This window comes from Megalopta genalis, chromosome 4 (genome assembly GCF_051020955.1).
Source record: "Megalopta genalis isolate 19385.01 chromosome 4, iyMegGena1_principal, whole genome shotgun sequence".
Taxonomy (NCBI): Eukaryota; Metazoa; Arthropoda; class Insecta; order Hymenoptera; family Halictidae; genus Megalopta; species Megalopta genalis.
Genome location: NC_135016.1, coordinates 26,168,941 through 26,190,268, shown reverse-complemented (window position 1 = coordinate 26,190,268; position 21,328 = coordinate 26,168,941). Strand labels below are relative to the sequence as shown.

The 21,328-nt window shown below is 37.6% G+C and overlaps 1 protein-coding gene and 1 long non-coding RNA gene across 13 annotated transcripts in view; one reads left to right on the top strand and one right to left on the bottom strand.

Annotated features, from left to right (window-relative positions):
- Window positions 1-39: 39 nt before the first annotated feature.
- Eif4g (eukaryotic translation initiation factor 4 gamma) overlaps window positions 40-21,328 on the top strand; it is a 44,340-nt gene continuing 23,051 nt past the window's right edge. The window contains exons 1-2 of one of the 3 annotated variants that reach the window (XM_076520846.1): window positions 40-811; window positions 20,918-21,276. In XM_076520846.1, coding sequence (XP_076376961.1) covers window positions 613-811; window positions 20,918-21,276 — 558 coding nt within the window. In that variant the 5' untranslated portion in view covers window positions 40-612. Of the gene's footprint in view, window positions 812-2,569; window positions 3,626-13,409; window positions 15,687-20,917; window positions 21,277-21,328 lie in introns of those variants that run through there. The other 2 variants (XM_076520847.1, XM_076520845.1) reach the window with 2 other exon arrangements.
- LOC143259319 (uncharacterized) lies at window positions 16,206-19,959 on the bottom strand. 10 transcript variants are annotated; one of them, XR_013033123.1, is made up of 5 exons: window positions 18,656-19,959; window positions 18,517-18,578; window positions 17,508-17,583; window positions 17,279-17,389; window positions 16,206-17,190 (listed from the first exon to the last, which is right to left on the bottom strand). It is a non-coding gene; the product is annotated as an uncharacterized LOC143259319 (long non-coding RNA). The 10 variants fall into 10 exon arrangements; XR_013033119.1 differs by having other exon boundaries at window positions 18,482-19,959; XR_013033121.1 differs by having other exon boundaries at window positions 16,206-17,389; window positions 18,482-18,578.

Below are 21,328 nucleotides of genomic sequence, written 5' to 3'. Positions count from 1 at the left end.
CTCAATGTATGGTGCGCGTCGCTTCTTTTTTCTTACAAGAAAACAAGTCAGCCACTGTTTGTCAGACAAATTACGCGACATTTTAGGCGGGTAGAAAGGCATAGGTACGACTGTTGACAATAATTTATTAGTATTGTGGAAAAGTACGTGACCGTGCGCAGTTGAATACTGCAACCGCGCGCGAATTTTTAGTAAAAGAAAGTGATAAGAACGTAAACACTTTCAGTCGAATGAATCAACGTACAAAGACGGTGTAAGAAACAGTTGTACGATTTTTCACCGAATACGAAAGGGAAATAGTGTTATTTTAAGGAAAACCAACCTGCGGAAGAACAGGATTATGAAGTGTGTATGAATTGACCGTGACTAAAGTGCGCGCGCGTGTAAACGTGCCATCAGTTTCGTACGGGTGACCGAACGCTAACCATCATTTTGTGGACGTCCGATTTTTCACGAAAAATTTGCCTTGTACAAGTCATTTTGCAAATAAACAAATTACGCTTAACTACGCGCGTGAGAAAATAGCGTACCTATGAGGACCTCAGAGAGCCACATACGGCAACAAGCTTTGAAGGTAGTGGAGAGTTTACAGAAGGGAGGCCTCCGCCTGTGATGAGCATGTCGACGAAAGGGAAGCATCACCACCTGTCCCATCATCATCAACATCATTCGCAACAGCAACAGCCCCACCACAATCCAGCACAACATCAACCTCAACTTCTTGTGAACGTCAATCAACCAAGTGTCCATTCGCCTCAACCTTACAGCACCGTGGTCACGGGCAATACACCACGATTTGTGCCGAATGCTGGTGAGTAGTATACACTATTCATTTCAGTTTTTATTTAGTTTGGTATTTGTTGCATAATAAGCGCAAATACTCGATGTTCTTTCTATATGTATTTTCTGAATAAGGTAAAATTAAGCTGCACGTTTGTGCTAGATGCGAGGTTAGGTTTTGAGGTTAGGGCGACCATGCGGTCCATGTGGCTACCTATTAAGAAGATTCTGTAAAAATGTCTACAACTACGCATTTACGTTTTACAACGTATAGCCATTCATTTATTCTCCATATACCTTAATTCCAAGGTTCTGTGTATTACGTTATTGAAACGTTATTTAAATATATCGATCGAATAAGGCTCTTACTATTCATAAATGTATCATTGTACAAATTTATTTTAAAAGTTCTGCAAAAATATAAAATTGTTTCTTACAAATGTCGTTATGTAATTTGCTTATGCTATGTTTTCCATTTGGTTTCATTAGACAAATTTTGTTAATTTCTGAATTTGCAACTGTCAACATTCTTTTTCTGATTCGTACACTTTTCCTAAAAACTTAAATCGTTTTATATTAATACATGTCAATACAATCGACCGCTAAACGTATACATGAAAACGAACTTAATGGAATTATGGAAGCCATGGAAGAGATATTGTAATTATGTCAGTTCCACTACTGTCCAATATATTCTGTCTTTGAGGTTTTAATATTTTCTTCTGTTTTTTCGGATTAGCTACTTCCTAAATTTTTCAATCTTTCCTATTACGATAATTAACTATTACTGTTCAGTACATTTTTTGCATTTTCTATGATTCAGTTTGTTAGGCAAAAACATTAAGAAAATATTCACTTGTAAAATATGGAAACATGTAGCAAGTGATTATTTCAGAAGGAAGTCACTTTTCCTTTTTACTTTTTTTACTCAGACACTAGTAATTTAAAGTGTAAATCGATCTTGGGATGACCTCATTGAAGACACTTGACATTGTTATTAAATCACGTCATTGTAATCGGCCGACTTTTTGTGTGCGATTTATGCTTTCCTCGAGATCCGTACTTTCAAATACATACATCTTATCCCCCCCCCCCCGTAAAACTACACTAAAAGAATAACTTGAAACGAAAAATTGTAAATTTCGTTGTGGACGATGGAACAATATATAAATATAAGCAAACAATCATGGGACGGGTGGGGAGGGGTGGGGATAGAAGCAATCTGTTGAATCTTATGAAACAGTTTCCTCGTACTAAATTAAGGATCGTTCGATGGACGAATTTACCACCTTGGAAACAACGGTGACAACTCGAACTGGGCTTTACGATAAAGAAAAGTCGTAAATTAAAATTGAAGAATCGCCATCGATTGATGTTGCGATGCTTCTTTTATTGTCTTCAGCACTCCACCTTGGGCTGGACGCGTGAAGGTTTTGATGTAGTCACGTTTAACATTTTTGTTGCCACTTTGAATCGATCAACTGTTCGATATTGTTCCATATGGGATCTTCTATTCTCAAATTGTTAACCATGAACAAAAATAATAGTTTGCATGCGTGTAAGTACTTAATTACATAAATAATTAAATCGTTAATTATATATGGGCCGTGTGAAAGGATATATATGAAGTGTTTGGGGCGAAAACAGGGAAAGAAATCGAGAAAGAAAAAGAGAAAGAGAATAGGATGAAACGAGGCGACATAGCTAACTTGCCGAACGCTTACGAAAACAACCGAAGAGCGTGTTCGGCTGTATGTCGCACGTAGTCTGTGTACATGTGGCAATCAAGCCACACGGTACACACGTTTCTCGCTCTCTTTTTTTCTTTAGTATTTGGCATAGAGTGAAATTAACCTATCGCTATTTCATTACAAGGATGGAAACATTAAACATTGTATCGTGACTAATAGATAACATCATTGTATCGTGACTAGTATCGTTCAAGTATTTGTCATCACCATTTACACAGGGTAGTATTTTCAAGGCTGCCTTCGTAATTCTGTGCTACGAAATATCTCGACCAGAGAAAGAAAGAGAGGGAGAGAGGCTGATTGAAAGAGAAAGAAACAGAGAAGAAACAATCTTTCTCTTTGCTTTTTACTTTCAAAAACATTGTCACAAGTTTTTTTTGTATTTAAATAAGAAACGCGCGCACAAACATTAATAGCAAGAGGAAACTGTGTTATCTGTGTTCCAAGTAATGAGATTATATTTAATGAGCATATGGTCCTTCGAACGCATTTTAATTGTGTGCATTTAAAGAAGTAGAATGTGTCTGGTGTAAAAAGTCGCGTGATATGTGTACACCGTCCGCGAGAATATAGTGCGAAAAGATGGTGGCTGATATTCAACATCTGTAACGGTCTTTCAAAAGAATCGTGATTTGCCGCACGAGTTGGTTAACGATAGAGTAGCAACAGTGGCCAGCAGTAGTATCACCCGGGCCGCGCGGTGTTATTAACTCGCACGAAAACATCGTCTTACCAGTATCATATCGTCTTTGCTGCTGTGGAGAGGTTATATAATTTCGACGAGCGGTCTTTTCGTTTACGAGGACCGTGGAGCGTTCGGTTCCGTTTGTTCGGACAGTCGTCACTGTGCCTCAAGTATTCGCGCCACCACGCGTCTTTGAAATTCTCTACGTGCCGCCACGTTACCGAGAGAGATCGTGCGTGTTGCCTCGTATGTTGAGAACGAGAGTGGATAGAATCACGAGCGGACAATCACGCCGCTAAACATGCGCTCGATCGTCACGGTTTCTTACCATCGCTAACGTAACGGTCATAGGAAAGCTTGGACCAGGCGTAGGACGACGCACAAGGCGAAAATATGTCCACAGTGGTCGGTAAGTTGAATGTCACATTATGTTCGCGGCAGTTATTCCGTTCATACGATCGAATGTTTTTTAGATCGCTGGTATGTCTTGACAACCGATGGTTTCGTGTACCGATTAATACGCTTTTTATTCAGCTGCTTGTTCAGTTTCAACGACATTTATTATCGTCGACGTTCTTTGGATCGCATTTAAAACTTACCAGGTGCGAAGCACACGAGTTCGCGATTTTCGCGGCAAATTTAAATCTGAGACACATTGCGCGCGGAGTTGCTTGCGACGGATTTCGGAAGATGTCGCGTGAGTCTGCAATTATTTGTCAGGTGATTATTAGTTTCTCGCGTGTGTCGTGTCACGTGTGTCATTACACGTTCGTCACCGTACGATACTTTTCGAACGGATAATAGCAACTATGAGAGTGAACATGTGTAAGCACGTGTACAGTGTTGCTAACATTTAGCAAGGATAAAATTGCAACAGTGAAGGGGAATTTAACTTATCAGTTTTAAATGGCGAACTCACTTTTTGCTTGATCATTTTGCAATTTGTAGAATAATTTCAATATTATTAAGTCTCTCGATTAATTAATTAATTATTTTTATAGAACTTAAACACATGAAAAATAAGTATAGGTTATTAATTTTATTCTAGTATGAAATATACAAATATGCACCGACTTGCGTAGTTTAGTGACAAATAATAAAGTCTATAGAAATCAGTACCGACTAACCCACTGTTCTTGGATCACGTAGCCTAATCAGTATCCTTCACAATTATGCTTAAATGACCACTGGTGGCGAATACCGCTTAATCGATATCCATCGTAAATTATATCTAAATGGCCCAACAGTGGGTTACATTGATCTGCGTGCATTAAATATTGCACTTCATTTCCAGAGCAACCCGTAATCTTGAAGATTTATTGATCTGACGATTGTAATTCATAGATTTGTATCTCGCCACAATTTTGCCAGTGCGCAATGAACGAAATAGTTATCCGTTAGGTTAAGAATCCAGCGAGTTTGTCAAGGTCCCCTGTCGCGTCTTGTTGAGTAATGTCCGTTAATCGTAAAGGCCATCGCATACAGAATTGCATAATGCATAGGACAACCAATGAAGCTGCACTGTTTCAACGCTTTGGGATTCACGATTAATTAATTACCATATGTCTGCATACAACTTCCGAAATTGTGTCCATTTTCGTGGTTGTCTGACGGCTTGGTTTCGTGTAAAAGTGGCAACTGAGAATCGCGCGTTCATGATTGTGAAACGCGATTCCAAGGAAAGTTTATGCTTGTACAGACCGTTTCATATAACGTCAACGTAATATTAAAATTTAATCTAATTTATAAATCCTAACATTTCTTTAAATACATGCTTCTGCAAGAATACGCTTTTAATTTTTGACACACAAAATAACTCCATCATCTACGTCCTATATCTTCCTACGCATCCCGCTGTTACTGTACATGCATGTTTAATTATACATTAGTCACCGCACGTTGTACAAAAGCTTCTGGCGTGGTGTTTAGTATGATATAGTAAAAGTGTGTAGATATCGACGGGTATATATATCTTTGTTCTTATTCTAATTGTTATTAAAGTAATGCGATGTCTGAGGAAATTCTGTTTGTTTGAAAGAAGAGGGGAGGTCTATAAAAGTACGTACGAATATAAATGCGGCAAAGAAATTACCTTTCGTATGTCATTGCGATGCGATATATTCCGGGAAAGTGTACTATATGCAGAGTGTTTTTCCTGAAATATATTACAATAACGTCGTATATTTTCACATTCACCTTATTTCTATCGGATCAAATCGCGCAAGTCATGCTGTTTTGGTTAAATGCAACAAAACAAGCATCGTAATTTAGTAGTTATTGGATTATACATTTTACAACGTAGATTCTCCAATTCCGTAATCCACGTGGAAACCCATCTACGAATTTCAGATCATTGGATTATCTTCTGCAAACCTTCGCGACAATGTGGATATTGGAATTGCACGAATAAAGTTGAAATTTCGACGAAAGTCGTCGTTATATCAATTTTCTATCGTACAAAGGATAGATCTCACTGGGGAAATCGTTTTATTTGTTTCAAGCTTCAACATGATTGTGCTTATCATACATTCCAGGAACGTTATTCTTTCGGACTGTATTGAACAACTTATTAAGAGCTGACATTCACAGTTGCGGATTATCTTCTCGACTTGAGAATATACAAGGTGTTCCATTTATTCTCTTGTACGATAAAGTAAATGATATTAATATTAGTACTAGTAATATTATCGTTTGTAAAAATTAATTTAACGAAGTGAAGATTGATTTTGAATTTCTTTAAGAATACTTGTTTCTTTTACAAGGGCACGTTAAATGAGTTATCTCGTATACTGACATTATTTATTTTTTCTAACGCGCGATTTTTTCGTTGAATTATTTTATAAGTTCATTTTAAAACATTGTCCTAAGCGAAAACAGCAAGTAAAACACCCTGTACTTTCATAGTGTTCTTCGATACGCTACCCAGTTATTTGGTTGCGTCGAAACACCACCGCAGATTTCCTTTCTCTTTCTGTTTCGCGAGTAACAGTCCAGATAAATGGTTGCCCAACGTGGGCGCAATGGCTGTCGAGACTTAATCTCAATGGTTTCAAACTCAAATCAGTATACTGCACACATTTTCTTATATTTCATTGTTTTTTGGCTTCACAAGTAATAGTGTGAATTCTGTTGTGCAAACTTTAATATTCTTATAGGATAAAGGAAAATCTCCTTTAAGTTTAAATATGCTTTTATACAATACAAGTGGTTGAAGAATACGATTTATGATTTTGTTCTACGTAAATCATCGCAATATTTAATTCTAAATATTTATATAAAATGCTATCGAGCGTTCGTTTATTATTTTCTTTTCAAAATTTCAATACTATGAACCATCGAGACAATTCGTACACTGAAATTTTTACATTTCGACTCATTCTCGAAATATTCTGAAATTTCGCTAAAATTACGAAAAGACAAACTGGAACGATTGCAGAAACGAGGAGATGAAAGCGATCACACACAAACAGATTCGTGCAACGGCAACATGGATGATGACGATGTTAAACTCATAACAAGTTCGGTCACGTGATTAGGAAACGATGGGTGAAAGGTGGCAGACGTCTGTGCATCGATTCGAATCGAAGCTGAAGTAAACGTAGAGAACCGGCGGAAAATGTGCATTCCTGACAAGGCCGCTTGTACAAGAAAGAGGCCATCAGACATCCGGGGAGAAACTAACCGTACTTCGCTCGGCTCTTGCCCATCTTGCCATTCCTTGAACGACTGTGCTTTTACGGTCACGTTGTGCTCGACTTATGAAACTATTGTCTCTTCTTCTCGCTAACATAATTGCTCTCCCTCTCTTGAATTTACTGAATTCTCGCAAAGAAATTGCTCTACACTTTCAGATGTTATACATTTTGTCTCCGATATTGTATGCCTCGCTACATACCGCGTGTTATGTTAGACTCTGGAATGTTTATGCATTCGTATAAAGTGTCAATGGAAGAAATGCAGTGAAATATATAATATAATATAATATAATATAATTTAAAATTCGATTAAAATCATATCATGGTACGATTACGTAATAACAAATTTATGGTGCATTAACATTTTGACATTTAACACGCGCATATCGCATTGGCCGGCAAACCCGCTCCGTGGACAGTTCCTGGTAGAAAGTGTACTTTTACGCATGATTGAAGAATTTTTCCCCCGCCGGGGTTCGTACAGATATATTAATGACCAGGGGACGTCAATTTTAATCCTTTTACTGTTTAATTAATTTTATCGTGACACGATAATGCTTTAATATACTGGGTGCTCGGTGGGAAAAACAACATTTTATTACCTCCGTTAACGATACAGCAATAAAGCCAATTAGTAACTTTCAAAACATACTTCGAAGAAAATTTTGTCAGTTTTTTTTTCTGTTTTTTGTTCTGGATGGTTATATTTGGTGATAGCTGTGATCACATTTCTTACTTATTTGAATATGAATTATAGAAAAATTACCACGTTTTCATGAAAGTATAGCTTATAAAAATTGCGAAATTTGTTGCGTTGCATTAGTATCAATGATATGTACGCCATTGTGCGACACCGTTTTGAAGTTCTCGAAATTCTTGAGACGAGTCAAAGGGTAGTTATCTAGTCAGAAGAGATCCACTGCTGCACAACTTTCGCATTCGACCGGTTTGAAACGTTTCTAATCTTATGAAGCGTTTACTTTATTACACCTCAGCTTATTCATGGAAATAATTAATTCGTCATTCTTTACCACAAATTATTAACATATCTTGCGAATGATCTTTCTGAGGTCGTTTATTTACGTAGTCAACAAATTATATTAGAGTTTCGATGACACTGATATTTAAAGATTGTCAACATATTGTATGTGTTACTTAAAATAAAGTCAGGGCACGATTTTCAAATGTTCAATTATGTACTTCCCCGAAGTGAGTTATTACAACCACGATGGTGAATGTCAATACAGTTTTATTAACATTATCTATTACATACAGTTTTATTAACATTAACATTATCTATATTATTTTATTAACATTATTAACCGAGATCTGTAAATTCCAATACAAGATATCAACTTTTTACTAGAAGCAGATAGATTTTGATTTGCCGTTAACCATGTTTTCTTTTTTTAGAAAAATTGTGAACAGTTTATAGATGTTTCTCATTCAAGATAGTAGAATCAGAATCAGACAATAGAATCAATCAATCAGATAGTAGGATCAATCAGATAGTAATCAGAATGATACATTCGATTGAAGTCGTAAAAAGCATAGATGAAGAAAAATGCTATATATTATCGATCGGTATATTATTGTCCAATATTTTTTCAATCTACAATATTTATCATTATTACATTTATAATTTGAAACATTGATTTCTGTAGGATGTTTATTTTACCGACAGAGTCACTAGAACTCTTTGTAGTTTTCTGCGTGTAGGTGGCAGTGTACTGTTTCGCGACATATACCGCAACAATTTCACCGAGCCATGCAATCATTTTTGGTATGCAAATACATATTCAGAATGGTTTCATTTGTCCATCGCAAATTTGAGATTAGGCTTCGTATAATTTCAAATAAAATTAAGCACATGTCCCGACGTAAAAATAGTTTCCTATTTATACTAGAAGAATATATTAAATAAATAAGCATCAAATACAGATTTCTAGTAAAAATGTGCGAAACATAATGTAATAATAACACGTACAATGCCACGTCTACTTCGATAAACCATTTCTTCAGTACATTAAATACGGGGAGAAAAAAAAGTATAAAATAAATTGTTGTTTAAATTGAAATATCTTAGATCTAACTACAGTGGATACGCGCGGGAATGTGGTAACATATGGCAATATGCAATTTCAAAGTAAATAGATTTTCCCAATCGTGTTCAACGGTATTCTATGGTCGGGTCCTCGCTCTTGACCACGGTGTCTTTCTCGGTAGTTGGACGGTCTCAAGGGACACAAGTTGGGCCGTTTCAGGGTTAGGACGCAATAACGTATAGCGCAGCGACGTTAAGGGTGGCGGTAAGAGGAAGGTGGTAGTAGGAGTGGGAGTGAATCTAAGAAAGACAGGCATAGCGAGGGAGGGAAAGCGAGTTCGAAGGGTAGATAGGGGTGGTAGGTCGTTGCCCGACTGGGAGAAGGGAGAAGGCCGGTAAATATCGACCCTCCCTTCACGGAGGCTCTGTCTCCGTCCAGACATTCGTTACCCCTCGTTGCTCCTTTCCCCTCGCATCGCAACCGGCCTTTTTCCTCTCGCAGGCTTGTAACCTCCTACCGACGCCCACGTAGAGAGGAGAGTACTACTGCTCTTACACCACGAGATCTCCGTGCTACCTTTCCAAGGTCAACGGCTTGATGGCTCAAAGACCCCTGGAAACCAACTTCTATGGTCCCCAGTGTGTGCGTGCCATCTTCTGTCTACTTTCTTTTCGGTATTTGCATCGGTGACATTCTCCTAGTTTATTACGCCATACAAGCTTCTCAGAAATGTAGAATGCCGATAATGTGCGAGACACATTATGTACTCGACAGTATATGCGTAAATTTATCCGTAGGATTGTGACCATGGATATAAACATAAGTATGAAGCAGTAAGGTTGCTTGTAAGAAACTGTGAGACGCTAGTAATATTTAGTTTGTATCCAATAAACCTGATATCTCTATACGTAACAACACCTAAACGTATCAAAAATATTTAACCGTTCAATTTGCGACGACAAAATTAAATTATTGCTTATTTAATAAAATGTAAGATAACGATCAATGCATATTGAAAATATTGCTTTAAATATATGATGAACAAGAATAATAAGCGAGAATCTAAACGGGCCTGAAGCATCGCGAACTTGAAGAGTTAAATAGTAATGTAAAGAATACAGAACTAAAAATAGTAGGAATCGTGTTTCTATTGGAACTATTTTTGCGGTGAAATGATATTGCGAGCGTTACCGTTATCACTCAGTAAATAAGAATTATTCAGGATAGACTCCAAGGTTGTTGTAATTAGTGAATCGTCGTTGCCTGCTTTGGGAAAGTTTTATGACCATGCTCGGTTTCCTCGAATTCTTCTGGCAAATATGAGTCAGCGACCATGTTTTCACCGGAGGACTTTGAACTACTATGTCTTGCCCGAGCTGAAACGTTTAAACCCAGGTAACTGAAGGTTGCCCGAGGTTACAGGTCTAACTGCTCTTCTCCCCTTCCCTATCAGACTACAGACTTTCAGTGCGTATTCAACGCACAGCTCACCCCTCGAGTCCGAAATCTTCGGTTTTTCTTCTGCTTAACCAGCCAGACGTTACCCCCCTACTTTATCCCCTAACCGTCTCCTCCTGTCTTCTGCAGCTTCGACTCCACCCTTCCCCCACCTCAATTCTCTGTTAGAAAATATGTGTCGGACATTCTCTGTGTATACACAAAGAGACAGAACATCTACACGCATCGACGACGAAATAAACGTGCGTAGTTAGTAAATTCTATGCCTAAACGCTTTGTAAAGGTCAAAGAAATAGAAATTAAAATAACACGTCTACGGCGGTATTCTGCCATTCACGTTTCGTTGTTGCGCGTTCAATTAGTCTCTTATTTTTTTCTTCTTAATCTTTAGTCTATCTTTAAAATAAACTCCGCACGTGTTTTGCGCAACATTTCATCTTTTGTTTAATGTTGAATATCGCCCGAAATTTTGCTTGCATATAAAGATCGTCGTATATTTAACTAAAAGGTTTATCTGAACTGTCGTTTTTGTGCTTTCAGAAAGTTAGCATTTAAAAAAAATTCAAAATCTTATGTAATAAATGGTACGATCACTTTTTTTTCTATTTCTATCGCTCTATCGAGAACCTTAAACTTCGCGTGACACTGAACGCGTTAAAGTTTATATCGGGATTAAATTTTATTAATGGCGGCCGTGCCGAACTCAATACAGAGCGGAGATCAGTGTAATACCATGCTAGTGTTACAGCAATCATTAGCGCATATCTCATGCGCAGAGTAGAATAAGTTTCGACTTTTGATCACCTAAATTATAATTTTGTTGCACTTCCTCCTCCTGAGATGTAGGTCATGCATACCCCTTCTTGCACCTATCCTAGACAAGCGAATCTAGGCTGTGGGCAGTGCCGGGTGCATATAGGTATCGATCGTTGAACGGCGTTGCTGCAGTCTGGCCTGGTGCACCGGCAAAACTGGGTTACCCACCTAACCTATACACACGATTCCGCGGATCTTGTTCCTCGTCTCGACGAAGCCAAGCACGCCTCTCATGTTTCTGTAGCCCACGCGCTCGTGCATTTTCGCCCACACATGGCACACGCTCGTGCATCTCCGTGACTTCTCGCTCTTTTCTTGCTTCCTCAGTTGTTGTCCGTCGTTTTCTTGATTGTCGTTTAGAAACGTACGACTCTATCCATCTCATCTTGTCTTTACGGCGATAAAGGAAAATATAGTCGCTACTACTGGCAGTTCCATCCAATGATTAAAATTATTACTTGAGATCTTGGTTGCTGTACAATAATTTGAATATGAAACAAAATTTCAGCAAATAAAATATCTTGATTTTTAATTGGCTGAAGCATAAAATGAAATATTTCAGTTTTGTACATGAAATATATTTTTTTAGTTTACTTAGTGGTCGCAATAAATTAAGACAAATATTCCCAAATAAGGTTCTATTATCTTCAGTATTCCTTAAATGAAATACTATTTTCGATCTAAAAGAAAACAGTATTATGAGATTGTTCTGAATCATTGAACGAATAAACTGTAATTTCAGGAAATTATTTTAATGCATGAATTCTTATCGTTATCTAATTTGTGCAGTGTTGTGAGAATTTTAAAATAGAGTCACAATATTATTATTTTAGTCGCTGATGACGTTAATAATGTTGAGATATTGCTGCAGCAACATTGATAATTTTTGCTTGCCTAATTTACGAAACACACAAATGTAGATAGATATCCCTAATTATTTTTCAGAAAAGATTTTCTGAAAAAATTCCTTTATTAATTACGTTTTCATATGAATTTTTACCGTATGACGTAGCTGCTACGCCATTGCGTCTTCATTCACGTGAATTACACTGACGTCCAATTAGGGTGCAGCAATTTCTACTCGACTCCCAAATATAATTTATAAAATTTATTAGCAATTCATACATTCGAAGGAACAATTAATTAATTGGAAGCATTGGAAACTAAATTGTTCCTCCGGATATACTAAATTATTTATTGAACTTTTTATGTACGAAATATTGGTTGAATGTATTAATTTAATAAAAATAAAGTGTAAATACGATTGCTAAAAAAATAAGTTGAAAAACAACTATATAAATTTGCAGGAATATTAAAGCGTACACATAGAGCATATGCTTTATTTTAACAGCTTATTTTATCTGTACTGTACTACAAAGTACAAACAAACGGGTGTGACATCTCGTGACGACGGTAAGGCGAATAGACTGTATGCGCGCATGCACAAGGCTGCATGTCACCTTACCCTCGAGAACCGTGGGGCTGCGCCTACTGCATTCATGCGAGTTGAAGGGTCTGCCATGTCGACGTCCATTACGCATGCGCAGGGCTTTGCACTCTGTCCACTAGTCTGCGCACGCGGCTGTACCTTCGACTCGGTGTGGGTTTGACTACTTTCCAGGACCGTACCGTAATACGAGTACTTAACATTTATAATATTTCACTTTGAAAAATACTTCACTTGACAAAATTATGACATGTTCCAGTACACATCTAAGCTTACATCATGTACAGTATTTAAAGGTATTACAATTCAACGAGAAAATTATGAATTACTTAAACAACAATGTGAATAAAAACATTTAAACGAATGATCTATAACTGAGCAAGTTTTCCGCTACAATAAATTCCTTTTAAAGATGTAGTGCATAAAATTAATAAAGATTTCTTTTATTATAATATTTAAAAAGCTTCATTCGAGTATTATCTCTATTGAATAAAAAAAAATGTAATTCTCTTTTTCTGTTTGCTGAAAATTAGTTTAATCATGCTTTCACGAAGCGAAGAGCTTCAAATTCGAGTTTTAAGTTCGAAAATAGCAAAGGGTGCATTCGAGGCAAACAGACGATCCTGTTACTCCTTAGTTGCAGAGCGAAACGGGTAGGGGGCCACGGGTCGCGATTCGTAGGTCGTGCGAGAAGGACTAGCCTGCATCAGTCTACGCCGCGTCCCTTGCAAAAGGGTACGCTCGTCTTCACGTCGATCGTTGATTTACTTCTTCCTTATCCGAGTTAACACAATACATAACTACAAAACATCCTTTGAATATACATAAAAGTTTTCGTGTCTTACCGCGAAACAAAGATTCTTGAAACAGAAGGGCAACATCGTGGAAAACCTCATGGTGTATCTGTGAAAGAATCTCACGCAACCTAGGAACGACTTGACGCCGTTCCAATAGTCTGCATACGCTTGACTTAGCTGCATACATTTTCTGAATGTCCGACGCGCGTGTCATCGAATTTCTGTAGTGTTACGGGACCGGTGTGCGCGATCATCGTCTTGCGAGAGGTTTTCACTTCTTCACCCTACACAGCTTTTTATTGCCCTCGTAAATCTCGCTACGGAGAGAACTACATAGAACGCGGGACTCGGTACTTTTCGGCACGCGGCCGAATACCTCCGATCATCGGTCTCCGGAGACTTCCCCCCTAGCGATCCAGTAGGGAAGAAGGGACGCGCAAAGGAGAAAATTCGGAGGAGTCCAGGTAGCGAAACGACAGGGCTCGTGTACAGTCAGTCGCTGATTTCGTTCACGGGTGCACACTCGTCAGACATAACCTGTATGCGCTCCATGAACAGGAAGTTTCTCGTGGTAGGAGTGGGCGGTGCGAAGAGGGAGACGCCGGTCGAGCCTTAAATATCGATTTTGGCATGCAAGAGGTACGATAGTCCGTCCGTTTCCAACGTGTCCTCCTACCTTTGTGCATCTCCATGCTGACGAGTTTTGACAGTTGAATGTGAGAGTTAGTGCGTCTAGAGGAATATCGCGTGCATCGACACGATACAAAAACAATATGGTGGCGCGGCATATTCGAGCCGAAAATTAACTACACAGTGAACGGTGTTTTTTCAATGATAGTATGCAATGTGTGAAGTTGTAATATCGATTTTTTAAAACGCAAAAGTGTTCGTTGAAAATGTTGTTCTCGGATCATCGTGTGTACAGACACTTCGTCTATAAAACACGTTTGAGGCAAGAAAATTCGGTGACTATCGATCGATCGTCTCATTAATGCTGGCCCAAGATACTATTTTCTTTCATTCGCTGCACGAAAATTTTGTCGTTTTCGAATTTTTGCACAAAACCAATTGAATTTTTATCAACGAACGATTCGATCTATCTTCTCGAAGCATCGAGATTATTCGTTCTGAAAACAAAAAACGAAGCACGAAGATTATGTTCTACGAGCGTTCCTCTTGTTGAAACAAGTGAAATCCGAAATCCAATAGTGATCGAACAGAGAATTGAATTGAAACGAGAGAAATTCAACGGAAACTTAAGAATATATTTAAAAAGAAAAGGAATCAACGAAACTGCCAGTGTCTTCATAGATTTAACGACCCCTGTCAACTCTAGGGCATATTCAACTATTATGATACACAAGCTCCATTTGTAAGGGTCTTTGTTGCGTTCGCTGATCAAGTGGACGATGACATCATGGTGCAACATTGCCGATTGAGAACTTCATGGACAACGGAGACAGTGTTGGTAACATACCGATAAACCCTTCGGCACTGTTTGTTTTTTTCTCAATACGTCAGAGCTGTGGCAATACCTCTCTGAACACGTCGAACGAATAATTATTACTACGTAACTTGATAGCAGCGTGCTTTTATAGTCGCGCAGCAATTTAATAACATGATCGAAGGAATAACAGCAGAAACGAAATAAACGAAAAAGAACATAAAAAGAAAAATTCTCTCAACGCTCATAGATTAGTTTTCGTGCGTACTCGTTTGCCAATGTGCGCGATCACAAGTAGTGGTTCGTTAAACCTTGACATGCTCGTTATTTGAAAAGAAAAAGCTATCCACGCGTCATTTCATTTGATATTCGGTCAACTGTTTCGGCCAAGACGCGCCGCTAACACTGGATAAAAAAGAAAATCTACATCGAGAAGAATGGTTTCGAGATATGGCGTCTCGAAGGAGGGCGCAGTGGGTGTTGCCGTTGGCGTAGGACCTATGCATTGTCTGTTGCCACATTGCGGGGGACCCCATCATCATCATCACCTTTCGGCCCCCCATCCACAAAATCCGCAGCCGGGTCACAATCACCACGTGCATCCGGTCCATCAACCACCACCCTCGCCGAGTCCCCACTTGAATCATCAGCTGAGCCACCATCAACTGACCGTCAACATTAACCATCTGAGTCATCAGCAACAACAACAGCAACAAAGTCAGCATCAACAAGCACCACCTCAGTATCGCGTGGTCACTGCGAATGCCAGTAAGTACGAGTATGGAAAGGCAACGACACGATCAAGATCATGATACACTTTTAACGAAGATAATTACAGTTTCCTATCTAGATGAAAAGATTTTCTCCAAAACCGGAGCATAGTATGTTATTTTTCGCACAACAGCTTCTGAAGTTTGTCGAATTATCATTCGTAATCCTGCTTTATTATACGATTCTGGAACTGTGGAATCTTGTTATATAATCGATCAGACTTGACTGATAGTAAACTTTTGGTTCAAATTGCGTCAATGATCAATGACCCGGCAATATTGAGCGCGCTAGACGACGATTTGTTACCGAACGCACGTAGAAAAGCATAACATTGATCTTCTTGATACACGTAGACTATATTTTTTTTTCTAGTATGGAGATGGCTAATTACATTTTCGAAGTAGACACACGTGTTACTACATATCCGCATCTATCGTAACACTTGATTAAATAGTTACTTGAGGGTTCAATTTTTTATTTAACAATTGCCCAAGATTAGATGAAAGTAAACATATATTAAAATTTGCTACTTTTTCATAAGATTTATTCGTTTTATTCTTGCTGTTATCTTTTTACAGTGCATTTTTAATTTCTTGTTATCCATCTAAGAATTTTTCACAATTTATTTGTTATTTCTACTTACAAAATATTGAAAATTTGACGCTTGCTAGTGCTATATTTTGTTAATTATATAAAATTTTTTTTTAACATTTTGTAGAAAATTCTTTATTAAGTATCGGACAGTAGGAATTTGTACATCCCTGCTGCTATAATTAAATAAATATTTGCATGAAATTCATTCGCGCGAGAGTCAAATTTTGATTTGCTCCATTATGGATATACATTTTCGTGACCAATGGGAGCACTGTCTCGAATTTATATTTCAGTTTGCTTCAATTTTATTTATCCTGAATATTTTTACCAGTGCTCGTTATTTTAGATAATTCATTGGAATCAAAATTTCAAAATTTGACTCAAACTGTATCGTGTTTGACTCCATTTGACTGGTAACTTCTCGACAACATTATTTTATATCGATCGATAAATCACTCTTTCGTGCGTGTGCATATGTAACAAGATATATATAAGTGTCATACACCTGTGCGTGTAAAAGAGATGTGCATACACGCAGCCCGTTATTTTCGAGCACACTGGAGGTAGTTAATTTGACCTGGTGCCCTATCTGTCAGAAGTCGAACCGTTTGAGTCTATTTGCGGACACACGGCCAAGCTCGAGTTGTACTAAATAATCTTCACGAAAATAAATTTGCAAAATCCTCCTGATAGTAATATCAAATGTATTATTCTTTTGCAATAGTTTCATAGCGTATCTTTTTCGTTTAGATTCTTTATAGTTCACTCGTAGATATGCTATACCAGTGATATCGAGTGACATCATGAAAGGTCACTGGCAACTGTTTTTGACTATTAATGTTTTGAAAACAAAAAGGAATCGCTTAGATTTTGCTTGGCTATCAATTTTTTATAATTGCCTCTGAAACTATGATTTGCAAAGGATTGAATTAACTCCGGTCAGTTGATACAATTCTGAAGTGGTTATAAATAGGTTTTACACATTTTTCCCTTACTTTTATTGATGTAGGTTTGCAGTCTGTGTTTATTTCATTGTACTCCATGTTCTTGTAACTAGGTAATCAGTGTCGCTAAGAAAAGTCTCTGATGGTAAACAGTCTCGTGATCTACGAATGATTACGTATCGATATATCGGACAGCTTAGTATTTAGGTTAGTCCTTAGCGCCCCTGAGCGGCATTGTAGACAATTCACGAAATAGGTCAATCGATAAAATGCTTTCTACCTTGTACAGTTGCGAAGGTACGTTCGATTCTTTCCTCTTGCTTGACACGTTTCGCCATCAGTGCCCTTTGCTCTGTCTAAATGTTTTAAGAAATTCGAGTGATATTAGTTATTTCACAGATTTATCGCCATTTTAATGGAACATGTGCATATATTTTAAGTAAATTTATATTTCACATTATCCGTCCGAACTTTTCGTCCCTCGTAACAATTTTCGTGTCGCCCATTGTTGATCAATATTCGACAATTACTTTCCCAGATATAACACATATACTCAGTCTATTTCGTAAATTAATTTATTATTTGCTCCGATAATGATAATCTTGATAAAAAGGTTATTTTTTAAGTAAATGAACATATATGTGCATAACGTATAATATTCTCTATCACGAAGGCGAGATATAATTTGAATAAATAGCTATGTAGATAATATACAAATACCGCATTGAAAGATACGCCCCATATTTGTTCAGATGTTTTATTGTAGTTGTACTACTTTCGCTTGTCGTTCTTAATTTAAGTGTCGACAGCATTATTTTACGAAAAGACACATAACTGTTCATAAATACGCGAGTACATGTTAGTTATATGACAATACAAAAATGTGTAAATTGATGCTTAAAAACAATATGTTTGATCTATTTTCAGTAAACAGATGACAAATTCTAATAATTTATTTAAAAACTTATCATTGATACTCGACCATTAAATACATATGCCGTTAATATACTAGTTGATTTCTATCAATATTCTTAATTTTGAGATAATCTAGTGATAAGAAATCTGTCACGTAACAGAAATATTTCATTAAACTCCAGATTCAAACTTCGCTGTAAGTTATTAATTTTTTTATGTATTAGAAGAGAAATTTGTGTATAAAAATTAATTTCTTAGTGTCATGCTTTTTTTTTATATTGTAAATCGTAATAATAACCACAGATTCATTTGTAACATCGGAATATATTTCTACTTTACTATTATCACTTTCACACGTTAGCGTTGGCACGTACTGCTCGCCACGTGGCCAATGTAGGATCCGTTCTAACCTCACTTCGACTTTCACGTGCATTATCTGCGATCATGATCCAACAGCTCTTTGTAAAATTACAATATTTAAAATTATATTGAAAACGTTTAATTCTATTGTACGTTTATAGTTAAAATTAAAGTATGATAATATACTTCTCATCATGTCCGCACACTACAGTTTTATTGGTGGCAGTAGGGGAGTGGAAAAGATAGAATCAGAGAGGGAGAGAATTGGCACCGGAAATGACGTATTGAATTCTGGATTGAATTTTCCAGGCCACGTTCCTTCACTATGTTTATACACACACATGTCATGGATCAGCAATCATAAATATAGACATTCGCCTACTAATACATACTTAGAAACACATATTGAATAACAATTACAATATTTGACTCTGCCACACATAAAAGTGCTAATATAATTCTTAGGTAATGATTACCTAATGTAGATATTGGAAATAACATTTCAGAAAGAGATTATCAATGATGAAATAATGCCAAAGATAGTAAAGTTTAGTATCATCTGTTAAACATTTTTGAGAACATGTTAATGCAAAATTTTGTCCAGTTTGTTCGTTTATTACATATTCAATCAGTCGTTATGTATGATTACGTGATTTGTATTGATTCATCACAGATATAAGCGCTAATGTGCTAATTTCTGGAAGGTATTCTGTAACTGTAACCTATAATTTATATGTTTTCGTGGTACTTAATACGATCCTGGTGATGGAGTTCGGCCTCGCCCCCCTTTCGTGGCAATCAATGCACTTACGGGACTACAGATAGCAGCACTGCTCCGGTCCCTGCCCACATGTGCAAAGATGGCCGTTCGCGAGGCCGTCTTCTCGGTTTCTTTGCTAACGTTCAAGCCCTGCTGTCATCTCATGGTTCCTTCGTTGTAAAGATCTATTCATTCGAATAGTTTAAAGGTTTGCGTGACGAAACACGATAGCCAGCTCTGTGACGATTTTTAGCGGTGAGCGACGAACTATCCATATTTTTTCCTTCCTCCGTCTCTCTGTTCTCTTAACGTATTTTTGATAAGCTTGTGGCATGTGGTAAAAAACAGTTGTCGTATTCCTCGTGAATCTCTCGTTGGTTGCGTGCCTAATTGTTCCAATCCTGCGATATCCTGTAGCAGAGGACTATAAATTCGACAAGGTATTTTTTAACTGATTACGCTCTCTGCATCTCTTAGACAGCGACGACGTGTCAAGCGATGTCGTGCAATTCCACGCATAATCGCTTTCACGAGTAATTCGTTTAACAGCCGAACGGCAAGCACAGCACGCCAACAAAATATCACGCATATACGAATCTGGCGGCGCAACAGAAACCAGTTCTTTTTTTATATATTCGGCATTATAGAAATGAATAGATCCAATGCGCGTAAGGTGCACTATGCTAATGAAGGATGTGTGCATTATTGTCATTATTTACTGCGTAACAATCGTTGAGGCTATTCCAATGAATGATTACCTCGAGCGCGGATAAAATACATACAAGATACGAAGTTTGTGTTTATATTTCAAATACATTTAAACGTAAGGTAGTAGTGTCTCTTTTGTTCCTAGATTTTTCGTTTCATACCAAGTACACAGCTCGTTAGAATAATTAAACGAACTAAATGTACATGTTCGTGAAAAGTATAATTAAATCAGGTGGGTTAATGCAGAAGTAATTAATTCTTTTATTTTGTCGATGAATTGTCGATGAAAACATACATATGTTATGAGCATTAATCAAAATTCTCTATGGCAATTTTTATTCGTCTGTATTTATCTCATTTTGTGAAATAAATGTGAAGCATTCGTATTTTGTAATGCTAATACCGTCACGTATGCAACGTACGCGCATATGTCTCTTGTTAGCGTAAGTACTTGTTGAACAATCAACTCGCGATAACTTTAAAGCGACCTTGAGAGCGCAGACAATTTTTTGATTTCTATTTAATACAAGTTATATCGTTCCATACGGGTAAAAAGGTAACACTATATATAGTTACTAAAAACAATTAGTATAGCCACGTATATATGTAAATGTGCTAATTATATAAATAGTGCTATATACGAGCGAAACGGAGAGGAAATGGATCGGTATATTTTATTTTACTGTGCAACGCTATTCAATAATCAGTTTTAATATTTTGAAAATATTTAAAACTGATTCGAAATATCCGTAAATTTATTTAATTAAATTGTACTGGCAATACCATAAAAACCAGCACATGCGTGGGTCACATGTACGCGACATTGGCCGTTAACCGCTAGGTCTGTGAACTCACATATACGTGACGTCGGCAGATAACCGATGCTTCAATGAAATCACATATCAGCCTTCAAAATGTTAACTTATTGGTATCACTTATGTTTCTAGGATCAGACTTTCATGTGTCTGGACAAAACTACGGCACCCAACCAGGGGGCCAGGTGGGCGGGGGAGGGGGTAGTGTAGGAGTACCTGGGGGTAGAGGACCTCCACCACTCGGCGGTTTACAGTCCATAGGACAATCGGCGGCAGGTATACCGCCAGGAGGTCCTGCTGGAGGGCAAGTACCATCTCAAACTCCGGCACCCGGAGTACAGTCACAACAGCCGCAAGGTCCGGCTCCAACTACCACACCTCCAGTGCATACTCCATCACCACAGGAAATGGGAAAGCAAGCTCATCTGCAACCCCAGTCGCAACCTCTATCTCAAGTATACGGGCCGACACAAACGAGGCCGACCTCGCAAGTGAGTATAGTCAAAAAAACAAGTCACTAATTTTTTAAATTACGATTATTCA